Genomic DNA, 13,242 nt, shown 5'->3' with positions numbered 1-13,242 from the left:
CTTCTTCAACTCCTTCTTCAACTGAACCTATGGAGATTATCCAATCAACTAAGACCAACTCAACAGGAGATACTAATATCTTCTCAACATTTTTGGAAATCAAGAAAAATAATGAAAGTCTTAAATATCAAGTTTACTGTCAGTTTTGGAAACAAACATCCACTTCTCAGCATAGACTTCTCTCTGCCTTCGACAGTGAAAGAGGAAGGATGCAAATGGAATTTTTGCAGGCTCAGATTCCATTTCCTAAATCCACAGTAGACTACAAGAAGACCATCTTCTCATTTGATGTGAACCAGATACATCCCATTGATCAAAAGGATTTGCATAGGAAATCAGGTGAGATGTTATTTTCAACAATGACTACCATTGCCATGTCTCTTTCCAAGCTTAGAACTGCTTTGTCAAATGCATAGTCACAACTTAAGATTGAAAATTTTTCATCCTTGTCTAAAGGTAACAAATTAAATTCTTTAGAAGATATCATTATCAAGATTGGATATGATCCTCGGGACTGTAAAGCAATTGAAGAAATACTGCAAAAGAAGAATGTAGAAATTACAACCTTGAAGAAACAATTGAAGCTGCCTTCAACTGAGGATCCACAGACCAAAGAAATGGCAGAAAATGAACAACACATGGAGGAGATGTTAAAGCTCATTATTGAGCAAAACATACAGATCAAGAAAATGGAGGAGTAGATAGACCTACTGCTCAAGGAAAAAGAGACAATACAACTTGTTGTGACCTTGGTGACAAAAACTCAAATGACAGGTGCAGATCTAAGTTCATCTCCTACTGACATTGCTTCATCTTCAACAACAGGTGAAACAACAAGATTATCACAGGAGCTACAAGCACAGAAGCAACAAAATGAAAAGTTACTCCAGAAGTTCCAAACCTTGGAGTCACAAAAGATAAAGAATGATACCCTGTATGTAGAAGAAATGCAGAAGTCACACAAACTAGAACTCAAGGTTAAACAGTTAGAGAACAAAACTCTAATGGCAGATACTCTGGCCCAAGCCAGGGAAGACATCTGGTTATATATCAACCACTCCATAACAGAAATATGGCCATCCATACAAATCATTTTTGAGCAGCAAGAAGTGATTGCTAAATGCAGGGCAAAGATAGAGACCTAGAAGGCAGCATTGGGTACAAAACCCAAAGAAGCATCAAGGATGATCAGGGTACTAAACTCTAAAACTAGGCAACAGTTAGAAGAGATGAACATTCCAGATAGGACAACTACTATTTTGGAAATTAAGAAAGTCCTAGTGAAGAAGAATTTGTTAACTCATCTAATAACAAAATGTGAAGCTTTGAACACTATAGTGAGAAGGTTTCATTCTAAATTCAATATGCTGCATAAGAAAGGTTACTAGAAATAGTATCATCAAATGTTCAGTTAGTAAAATTTTAAGATTACTGTGAGAGACTATATACTACTGCAGCGGATAGTAGTTAATTTGCAGGGATAAAAAGACAGATTACTGGCAAAGAGTTTTTGGAAGCCTTGAGCTCTAACCTCACCATCAAATATGAAGTTGGACACCTTTTTCTCACTAAGCCCAATTTGGAGAGATATACCGAAGTTGATGAGATACTTATAAGGATGGTAAATCTCGAGATACCTAGTGAGAAAAGGTGGGATCAATTGTGTGAAACAATTGATTAACTTTTCATTCCAATAAGAAGACAACAACAACATATTTTGAAGGAATAGTCATCAACAACTTCCTATCTAATAGGGACACATCATGCAACAATTTTTATTTTCCTATCTTCTTTCAAGCTATTTTGTAATCAGTTTAGGATATTTTGTTTAAACTTGTATAAATAACTCTCTTCTATGAGTTATTAAAGGTGGTACCTTTCCATAAGCAATTTTATAAAGCATTGGTGTACAAGCTTTTTCTAGATCACTGATAATAAAGCAAAGGATTTTGAATTTGGTGTCATACAATCTCATTTTCTTCTGTAAGTTTTTCATGTGTTTCATTCATTATGTTTATGCTGCATATGCTTAAGTTTTACAGAGATATCAAGTGAGAATAAATGTGTTATAATTATTCTTAAAATTTCTTTTGAAGTTATTATCATAAAGAGATTGAGATATTGCACTGTCTATCTGAAATGCTCCCTATAAATCATAAAATTGTCAGCATCTTATGTAATTCTACGCATATTTTGTTTAAATTTTGAACACTAGACAAAGGTTTTCCCACTTGTGATAATTTATCTTTTTGTCTGAAATCTAAACTAATCATATATCCTTACTATTCTTTCTACTCACCTTATAAATTCAAATAATTGTGTGAAGTTAAACATCAACCCTTTGATTATCTATTAGTACAACCTAAAAGAGTTAATACATCATTCTTATAGTTTGTTCTATGTATTGGTCCTCCATAAAAACCAAAACCAAAACCCCTAAAAACAAATATCTTAGATGCTTTGGCATGATCAATTGACCATTATCATCTTAGAGGAACAACAATTTCCATAATAGGTTACTCTACAAGTTGGGAAAGCTTTGTGCTCTTAAAGGTGAGCGATTGTAGCTTATTAAAGATGCACACATCTCTAAGGTTATTGAGCATTTTCGTGTTGGAAAAATAGTTGCGGACTTACATGGATATGCGTATTCAGCCATAATGCAAGAAGATGTAGCAAGGGTAATTAGAGGATGTTTGTTTGTTGTATTAGAAATCTCAATAATAGGTTATTCCATCCCTTAACAACATCCACTCATCCTTAAAAAATCATTTCCATGGATTTTTTGGGAGGTTTACCAACTATTCGGAAGGGACATGAATACCTGTTTGTGGTAGTTGATAGGTTTATTAAGATGTGCATTCTCATGCCCTATAAAAAGATTAAAGGGAAATAAGCAACAAACTTGTTCTTTGAACATGTTTGCATGCACTTTGGGATACCAAGGAGCATAATTTCAAATAAGCACACTAGATTTCTTATTTCATTTTGGACTACACTGTGGGAGAAGATGTACATGAAGTTAATGAGGTCTACAACATTCCATCCACAGATAGATGGGAAAACATAAGTAGTTAATAGGACTTTGATGTAGATTTTGAGGGGTAATAAAAAGCATCCAAAGATTTGGGATGAGATTTAATCTATATACACTCTTATAACAAAGAAGTCCACATTCTACTTGTAAGCCCCCCTTTGATACTTTTTTTGGGTATTTTCCATATTCACCTTTGGATGTTGTATATGGACATCAATGAGGAGTGAGGGAGGATCTCATAGGGGATGCATTAAGAGCAAAAAATTGTTGAGAAGATCAGGTATGTCCATTTGCAAGTACAAGAGATGCTAAAAAAGTCCAAGGAAAATATACAACTATGCATGATAAACACAAAATTGAGAAGTTATTAAGAGTGGGAGACAGAATATGGCTACAATTGAACAACAAAATACTATAAGGTCCTCGTAATACTATCATGGCTCTACAATATGGTCCTTTCGAGACATTGGAAAAGGTGGGAGATAATGCATCAAACTCAGCCTATCCCCATACATGCACATTTACTTAGTAGCGAATGTGGGAAATATAAAACTCTGTGAGCCTTCCATGTTGGATCAGGAAGAGGAGTAGGTCCTACCTTCCAAAGAGGACTTAGATCGAGATGCCCATGTAGAGTTAACATAGGATCATCTTTGCATGAGAGGTCCAAAACTATAAGACATCGGCAACATGACCTTTAGTAGATTGAGTTGAAAGGACAACTTTTAGCCAAAGCTAAATGGTACTCCAAGGAGAAGGTGGAGGAAAAATTTCCTCACCTTGTTAAATAAAAATTTTGGGGTCCAAAAGACTCTCAAAATTGGTTGGTATTATTAAGATTGGATATTATATTATTTTTCATCTATTTCAATGGTTTTAAAGTGGAGAAATTGGAGGAATCAATCTGCAGGGTTATTTTTACCAGTCAGACCCAGTTTCGAGAGTTGGGCTCTAAAACCTTCTAGGGCCATTTTGAGGGCATTAAACAACATTTTTTGGGGTAAAAAATTTCTCACTTTAGTGTGAGACCCTGTCATGATTTTATACACTTAGATACTTTTCCAATAGTGAAAGAAAGGCATCAATCTGAGTTCATATGCAAAAGTGATGCCTCTCGAAAGTTGACCTTGTGATTTAACCCCCATGTTTTGGGAGGATGCTACATCATCCTTGATTACTCATGCAAAAGAGGCTAGCCATGCGTAGACTATGAAAAAGACTCTAGAAGGTTCACATTTGTAACTTTAGTTGAGATTTGAAGGAGTCAAACTTGACTTGTAGTTGGCTATCGAGCTATGTTAAGAACAAGCTAGTAGGAGTAGGGGTTCCATAATATGATGTTGCATCTTGTTCCATAATAGAGAAAAACAACTAGAAGTGGGAGTAAGAGAGCATAATAGAGAGGGTTAGTGTTTTATAACATCCTAACAACCCATACGTCTTAGGTAACTCCATAAAGAGTGCCTTCTCCTTTGTATTCATATTTTTCCATACGGGAGAAAAGAGAGTAAAGCAACCTCAACTTCCAGTTGAATTTTCCATAAAAATCTTCATGTTCATTGTGTATGGTGTGTGATTATATTTGTTGTTCTCTATGTTTTCATATTTTATATATTTCACGCATAAGTGGAAAATCAATAATTAACAAATTTGGAATCTAAAGGAGTTTAATCATCATAGTATAAATTTTGATTTATTTTAATAGATTTGTGGTGATGAACCATTCTAGTGGAATATCCACAATAATTTACAGATCAACAAGACACAATGACATGTAATTTAAAAAAAAATGACCAATATATTTTTTTTTATAAAATATTCTAGCTTATATCAATGCTTACAATATAGTTGTGCACTAGTAAACTTACAATGTCTGGGAATTAGTGTGTTTTTACAATAGAAGTGCATCAAAGAAAAAACATTTGTTAAAATCTTTGATTGCTTGCCTCTAATAAAAATGGAGAAGGGAGAAGTGGTTCTACAAATACCTCTACCAATTGATGTTTTCCATGTAATGGGATGTCCACGTCGAGTGAGGATTGTAGCAATGCCTACCTCATATTCGAACTATTGTTACGTATCAAGCAAAATGAGCATTAACATTGAGTAGTGGTGATGCTTCAACTCTTTGAATACTTTTTCTTGTGCTTTGACCAAAACAAACTTAACCATGCCTCCACCCTTACTCACCTAGCTCAAGGGCCAAATAATACGAGAGAACCCTAATGTGAATGCTAAATTAATACTTCTCCAAGTTGGAATATAACTAGTGTTTGCTAAAACATGCTCAACAATTATTAAATATGCTTTAAATGTTATTCCCAGGTCTTACTTAAGATGAAAATGGAATCCATGTTGGTTGTTGCTTGTCTAATCTAGGAAAGCATCCATGTTAGTTGTCGCTTGTCTAATCTAGGAGTTTTGTTACACAAGAACTAATCACTTTAATTGACTTTACTTTGTTACACTAATGCAAATGATTATGAACCCCAAATATATCAAGTGCCAAGAGAGATCATATTGAGGTATAAGCCTTCAAGAAATTGTGGGCTTGTCGGTGCATGGAGAAATCATGGAACTAGAAGTGTTTTCTACTTAGATCAGCTTTGTCGCTCAAGAAGCCTGACACTAGTTGTAGTTTCTTCCTTGAATTGGAGTGTTTTTAATAAAGATCGTCGTATTTCTTATTTATCATCCAAGTTAAGAGCAATTATATTCTTTTTTCTCACATGAATTATTCACTTTAAATTGGTTTGATATAGTGCATAAGCTCATTGAAAGGCCATAGAAAATGTGAGGATTAATTATTTAATAGGAGATTACATTAACTAATGTTTGTCAAAAATGCATTTATTATTTTTCCTCATAACTCAATCCTCTAAAAAGAAAAATCAATTAATTAAAATGACATGGATGATATATACCAATATATGCCAATTTGGTGTCTAGCTTGGTAATGACTTTAAAAGTTAAAATTGGATAAAAATAATAATATACTTATCGTTATATTTTACATAATTTGTATAAAAAATGAAAATTTGATAATAATACAACATACAATGTTGAAAATTATATCTCCTTAAAAATAATATATCTAAAATAATATTGAATACTTAAAAAGTATATTATTCAAAATTACCAAACAACTTATATTATCACATTTAAAATGGCATACACATTTAAAATGACATAATCCAAAAAAAAAACTACACTTACCTAGAAATATTATAAATTTTAATTACCTTTATTGAAGAAACACTTTTTCACCAATAATGTTAGCCAATTGTCCCTTTTGCTGAATTGTAAATAAACTATATAAATATTTTAAACCTATATAATTTTTTATGTTACAAAAAACATTATACAACTCATTCTTATACAAATGTTAAACCTTTAGTGATCATAATTGAAAAATAGCTTGAAAAGGACTGCGAGTGCCTCAATCTAGACTTGAATATTGGGCCCTCCAATGAAATTCTCAAAATTTTACCATATTTCTGAGTACTCAGAGTACACTTATACATCAAGGCGATCAATGGCGTTTCATCAAAATTAGGAGTGGGGTATCATCGCTAACAGACTATAAAGTAATAACTCAATGTTCATCATTACCTTATGCGGCAGTTTTGAGGATGAGGATGTAACTAATATGATTCTAGTGGAGAGGTTGAAAATTCAATGGACCATGGAAAACATCAAGTCCATGATCTGGTCCTCATGGTGTTGTGCAAACTTGGCGAATTTTATAAATCAAGATCGGTTGAAAGGGGCTATCATTACTTTTTTTTTGAAATTTGTGATTCAAAGACAGCAACGCGGGAGTAGGAGAGCGATGGAGGTGGGGTTCTATATGAAAATTACGGTTTTGTTTTTTCCAGTGTGGCATATTTGAGCACAGGACTGTATAAATTTGATTAGCATTTTGAGCTTTTGTGTTTTTGTTTTTTCTCATTTTGTGCTCGTGGGTTTAGGGTTTAAGTGCAATTGGATACCTAGGTTCTTGCAGCGGCTTGGGAGGTCCACATTGGCTGCTTACAGGTAGCACGTAAGAAATATAGTTGAAAACGTTTACATATTCTTTTTCATAGTTAAGGGCTGAAAAAGTACTAAGACTTTTGTGGGTTTCTGTTCATTTTAAAATTTCTGCAGCATTTAACTGATTCTGTTCACGTGCCGAGTTAGTTCGAGGAAGGGATGGAGGTCCCCATTCCAACTTTTAAGTTCGTTTCATTTTAAATACGACGCTTTATGGTAAAAATTTCTGTACTTACACATGTGCTGAAACTGGTTAGGATTTATTGTGTGAAGCACCGAGTATAGTTAATTATGATTATTAGTTATTTATTAACAAAAACAACGGGACAAAAATTGCAATAAGACCAGGTTTTAGGGACACAATTGCTTTTGTGAATTAACGTTAATTATTGGTTGCCATCATCTCAATCTTTTACATGCTAATGGCAATGGGGATCTGGTTGGGTGGTGAATACTGTTGTATGTCAGGCCACCCAATTTCCCAGAGCCATGGATAAACAATTAGGGTTTGGTATAAGCTTTGAGTGATTTTGATGGAAAAGCAATTCTGTTGTGGCAGTTTAACTGAAAGAAAATGCATGTGATTAGTGTTTTGTCCTTAGAGGGCCGTCTTTTGAGTGGAAAGGGTCCCGCTGGTATGCCCTGTGTAGCAATTGCAAAGACTTTTTAAAGGAAGCACTTTAAAAAATCCAAGCTGCAAAATTGTGCATTAGTCTATTAGTTATCTAGGTCATTTTATTAATATGCATTATTATGTCATGGTATTTATTATTATCTTCATTTTAAATGGTGCAAAATTGTGCATTAGCCTATTAGTAATCTGGGTCATTTTATTAAAATGCATTATTATGCCATGGTACTTATTATTATCTTCATTTTAAATAGTGCATGCAGGCAAGCATGTCATCCTCATCTTCCACTGAAAATTCTACTTCTTCAGATGAAGAACCAGCCTCCGGAGATCCTCGTCCGGGGACACATGAGTATTTAGAACAAAAGGTATATTGTCCATGCACCAAATGTGCAAACATGAAGATGACAAAGCGTCACCTTCTGAGTACTCATTTACAGAAGAACGGACGCCATATTGCTCGGCCGGTATGGTATACCTTTTGACAGATATGCACGTCGTTGATTTTAATTTTCAGAATGTGCTCTACTCTTTTTTTTCAAGGCAAAATATTCTGTAATTTTATTGATTTTAATTTTCAGAATGTGCTCTACTTTTTTTTTCAAGGCAAAATATCTTGTAATTTTATTAATACAACAGATGCTAAGAGGCATTCATCATTGCTCCTCAATCTTGTGACATGTTTATTACTGACTCATGACGTGTAGAATAATTGGTTTATGTGGGATTTAGTTTTTCTAGGTCATAGGTTCAAATTTCATGGGAGGGGTTGAGAATGTGAGCCACTTTTGAGGAATGAAACTATCCCAATAAGCATCCAAACTCAACTCAGCTTCCCACAATCTTGATGATAGCACCTCATTAGTAGGCAGATATGCAATTGAATAATTTCTGTTGTCATCTTTTTTTATTGAGTTAAGAAATAAAAACTAAAAGCATTCATTTTCTAATTCGTTTTCTAATGTTCTTTTGTCTGCGCATGTATTTTGAGACTTATACAAAAAAATACTGAAATGGTATACTTAAAAATTACACCCAATATTCATGTGTGTATTCAGAACTATACCCATCCTGAAGTTCTGAGACCAACCAAATACCATGGTCTAGTCCTATTCCAGTTTTTGATAGTCCATCTGTTATCCTGTTCCTGTCCCTGTAGATGTGAGGAAGTTGAAAGTAAAGACTGTAAAATCATCAAACAGAGGGTGTCCAGTGAAATTTCTCAGGATTGCTTCCTGACTTATCCAATGTATTCCCAGAAGCGAATCACCAAAAATTTGGATATGTGGTACTCCACTCCTCTTGGGTCAACCTCAAAACCAGAAGGTGACCTACTTAAATATGTTTTTTACAAAATTATGATGAAATTCAAGAGAAGAGGTTCTATAGATTAGGCAGGTCTCTAAGAGTGCCAGAAGCACACATGCATATGGTTTTTATTTTTTATTTTTTAAGATAGATTGTTCTTTATTTCTAATTATTTGAAATGGTATTTCAATGACTAGCTTCCTGTGAGAATTTCAACCGATGAGTCAAGTGGAAGCAGTAGCGATGACAGTGACTCTGAAGGCCAAAAACATGATACACACATGGATGATGCTACAGCACTAATAAAGGAGCTTGGTGTCAAATCAACTAGCACACCTGCCGAGGAAGTCCTTAAGTTATCTCGTTTGGACATGGGATTTTCATCTGATGAGTTGAGTAGCAGTAGTGATGATAGTGACTTTCAAGGCCAAGAAGATGATATACATGTGGTTGACACCAAACCATTAATAAATGACGCTGGTGTAACATCAACTACTATGCCAGCTGAAGAAGATGATAATTTCACTCGGTTGGCTAGTATGCCCCTTTTCCCAAAATCAGAATCATCTACACTGGCAACACTTATTTTGCTATTGTTCTTGAAGGTTCTGCATGGATGGACAGAAGCTAGTTTTACAGATCTATTGAGGTAGGAGAAACGATCTTTATTTATCACATGCCCTGGCATATATATAACCTTCAACAATCCTATCTATTATCTCGTCCATATTTGGCTTTTGAGTTTTGAATATCATGTATTAATACAAAGATTATTTGTTACATACCGAAGACTTTTGGCAGACAAGATACTTCCCAAGGACAACAAGATGCCTACTTCACATAGTGAAGTATCTTTGGCCATGAAAGGTAACGGCCATGAGATGGATATTGAAGCTCTTTTGAGATTATTTGCACATAAATTGACATCAGAGAGGGATCAAGTATTTACAATGATGTTACAGGTAAGATGCAGTAATTGCAGCTTGCTCGCTTACTTTTTCATTTAATTTACCATTTTATCTTTTATTACTTATGTTTTTGCAATGTGATGTACGCAGATGTCCTTAACAGATCCCAACAAGCCAGCTCCCAGCATGCCATTGATGCAATTGGTCCAACAACACCTGTCAACACCACAACACCCTCCTACATCATCTGATAAAGGCAAGGGCCCAATGAGTGAAACCCCCGAACCTTCAACAAATATTTGGAGGAGGATACACAAGTTAAGAAATGAGCTTGAACATATACCGGATACAGACCAAAGAGATATGCTAATTGAAGTAATTCAGGGGATGGAGGAAGATGTGCGGCTCATGGAGGCCCAACTAATGCAGTCAGAACATGCAACACCTGCTACGGATGAACAGGTACGAATTAATGGAAGACACTTCTCATTTATTGCCTATTAATAAACTGAAGACTTAGTCATAAGTTTTGAATATTACTTGCTAAACTTGACCAGTTCAAATTTAATGTGCAGGTGATTACGGCTACACCTCCTACTGAATCGACGATTGGTACACGAGCAACAAGAACATTTGATGAAACCCCTAAGACCCCAATCACTTATGAGGTGACTACGAGGGGTAAACGAGAGGTTACACTCTTGCTTTCCAATGATGGAAAGGTCTTCAAGGATGAAGCGGGCAAGAGATTCTTCCAATATATCCACAACCGTGCAGAGGAAATTTTTGGAAACTACATTGAAAACGATTGGAGAAAACAAGACAATAAGTTAAAAGAACAAATTTATAGCGATGTGGTTGCAGAGTTTGGTAATCCAGGTTATAGCTATGCATTCATTATGGATAGTGTGTGTAGACATCTCCATGCAAAAAGGGACAGGCTAAGGTTGCAGCTCACAAAAGACTTGAGATCTCCGCGACCTACGTGGATCACAGACATGACAACATGGGATGACCTGATAAAGGATGCCAAGTTCAAAAAAGACACGGACAAAAATCCCAATCACACACCTGTCGCACAAGAACAAGGCAAGAGACGCCTCAAAGATACTTCAAAGGCAACCCAAGCCAGGTTGTTGCGAATTGGAAGCCACAGATTGGGTCCCTGTGGCTATAGCAGCATCCAAGGAACCTTGGTAAATTATTATTATTATTATTATTATTTTTAAAGTTTGCTCGGTTATGTGAGTGAGTCCTGAGATCACTGACACGCTTAATCTGTGGCTGCTTGAGTAGCCGTGACTCAGGGGCATCTAGATGGTCAAAATCACTCGGGATTACACCTGACCTAGGCCACACCAGTTCTTAGCATGATTGGATTACTATTTCTATTTATTTTCACTCTTATTAATCACTCCATTTATTTCATAACTTACCTACAAGTTTTTTACTCTTTCTGTATGCAGATTCGCCAGTTTGGAAAGGCTGTATCAGAAAAGGATCTGAAATATGCTTTGAAGCATGGTGTACAAGGCCTCCGACAACAGATGCTAGAGCGGGGAGAGAAATTTTCAACCAGTCATGGCACACATGTAAAATTCTGCTATTCTGATCAGAATCCAGATATGGTTCATGATTCTGAATCAAAAGTTGCCTAAACATGCTAGCCGAATAAGACTATCTATTCATCATCTAGGATGTAACATTTGAAAAATTATGTTTTTCAATATCAATGCTAATTTAATTAATTAAATTATGCTGTGGTGTCATAGGAGGTCCAACAATCTCATTCAAATGAAGCAGTTGATAGTGGGTGCGAGGAACCTCCAGAGGTCAGTGCAGCGTGTGAGCATGAGCATGTCGCATCCTCTTGCAAACGAGAGACTCGTCAAAACAAGAAGAAAAGGAAAAATAGAAATTAGGTTACTCTTTTCTGCTATATTTATGCCCAAGAGGTCGGTATTAGGTGAAAGGGTTGTCTTTGGTGATAAACAGCCCAGTTTTGGAGCTTAGCTATTGCTTGCGGTTACTGTCCACTTTATTTTTATTATTATTTGGTATAAAATTTAAATGCATATAAACTTCTCTGTTTATATTAAAAAATTATTTATCAAAATAAAAGTACTTTGAAAAGGCCTTGTAAATAAACATCTTACAAAATTGTTATAATATTTTCATACAATCAATATATCTGTAACCAAGTGGTCAAATTTTGTGATTTACTAATTGATTTCTTCAGTGTTCTCGCATTTAGAGTGTGTGCTTTCTTGCTATGGGCTGTAATTGCAACTGTATTATTTGCAGATTATTATATGGATTTTGAATGGGTATTATTCAGATTTGTAGACTAAATATCTTAACAAAATCCCGGTGAATTTACAGTCATTTATGAATTATTGAAATTCCATTGTTGAAGAAGATATATGTATGAATACTACGAAATGATAATCTCAAACTATATATCATTTCCAGAAGCATTGTTAGCTTCACATTTTTCTTTACTAGTCTGTTTTGGGATAACACCAATTATAATAGTCAGGGTTCTTTTTCTGTTGCTTGTAATTCCCCTACTCCTTGAGATACAATTTGTCTTTCCCAAATTTTTACCAAGGCGCATACCTTAAAGAATTGGATATAGAGGAGAATTAAGAGTTACCAACATTGCCATATAATGGACCTTATTTATTTATTTTAGAGTAATTACTAAAAGTTTCAGCCTAGTGTTTTCTTGAAATTTCCCCTAGTTGCGGAGGAGAGTCCTTAGTCCTTCCCATAGATATACCCTTGATCCGTGACAAAGTAATGGTGCACTAGTAGTTTCCCGTATTGACTAAGATGCATGTGCATTTGTGTGATGAAAGGAAGGGATTCAGGGGCATGCCTTTATTCTAAAGTTTGATTTGGTTGATGCTTTCTTTGAGAGTCACTGCGCATTGAGATAAAATTTGTCTTCCCCAATTTTTTTACTAATGTGCACACCTTAAAGAATTGGATATAGTGGAGAATGAAGAGTTCCCGCCATATAGTGTAGTGATATGATCTTATTTATTTATTTTCCGATAGCCACTAAAAGTTCCAACTAAGCGTTTTTATGAAAATTTTCTTGGTTGCGAAGGAGAGTCCTTGGTCCTGTTAGTGTCGGTATCTTCATCCCTCCATCAGTGATTAAATTTTCTTGTTGCATTGCATGTTAGGTGTCTCATCTGACCAGTCGCATTCCATTAGGGTCATGGATCATCTGATGGTGGTGGCATATTATAAATTTTTCCCTCATGATCTTTCCCTGTTGGTCTATTTTCATACATCTAGGTCATTTGCAGTAA

General features: G+C 35.1%; 1 protein-coding gene across 2 annotated transcripts; it reads left to right on the top strand.

Moving 5' to 3' along the window:
• Window positions 1–6,499: 6,499 nt before the first annotated feature.
• LOC149184457 (uncharacterized) lies at window positions 6,500–11,911 on the top strand. Of its 2 annotated transcripts, none has more exons than XM_089417493.1 (10): window positions 6,500–6,875; window positions 7,009–7,075; window positions 7,187–7,288; window positions 7,958–8,170; window positions 9,209–9,660; window positions 9,802–9,973; window positions 10,070–10,381; window positions 10,495–11,115; window positions 11,386–11,511; window positions 11,692–11,911. In XM_089417493.1, the coding sequence occupies exons 3-10, from the start codon at window positions 7,286–7,288 to the stop codon at window positions 11,839–11,841; spliced, it is 2,049 nt and encodes a 682-aa protein (XP_089273619.1). In that variant the 5' UTR covers window positions 6,500–6,875; window positions 7,009–7,075; window positions 7,187–7,285; the 3' UTR covers window positions 11,842–11,911. The 2 variants fall into 2 exon arrangements, with proteins under 2 accessions (XP_089273619.1, XP_089273620.1); XM_089417494.1 differs by having other exon boundaries at window positions 7,009–7,082.
• The last annotated feature ends 1,331 nt before the right edge of the window (window positions 11,912–13,242 follow it).

Source organism: Pinus tabuliformis, chromosome 3_2 (genome assembly GCF_031772625.1).
Source record: "Pinus tabuliformis cultivar Carrire ecotype Pingquan chromosome 3_2, CPIR1, whole genome shotgun sequence".
Taxonomy (NCBI): Eukaryota; Viridiplantae; Streptophyta; class Pinopsida; order Pinales; family Pinaceae; genus Pinus; species Pinus tabuliformis.
This window is presented reverse-complemented; position numbering and strand designations above follow the sequence as displayed.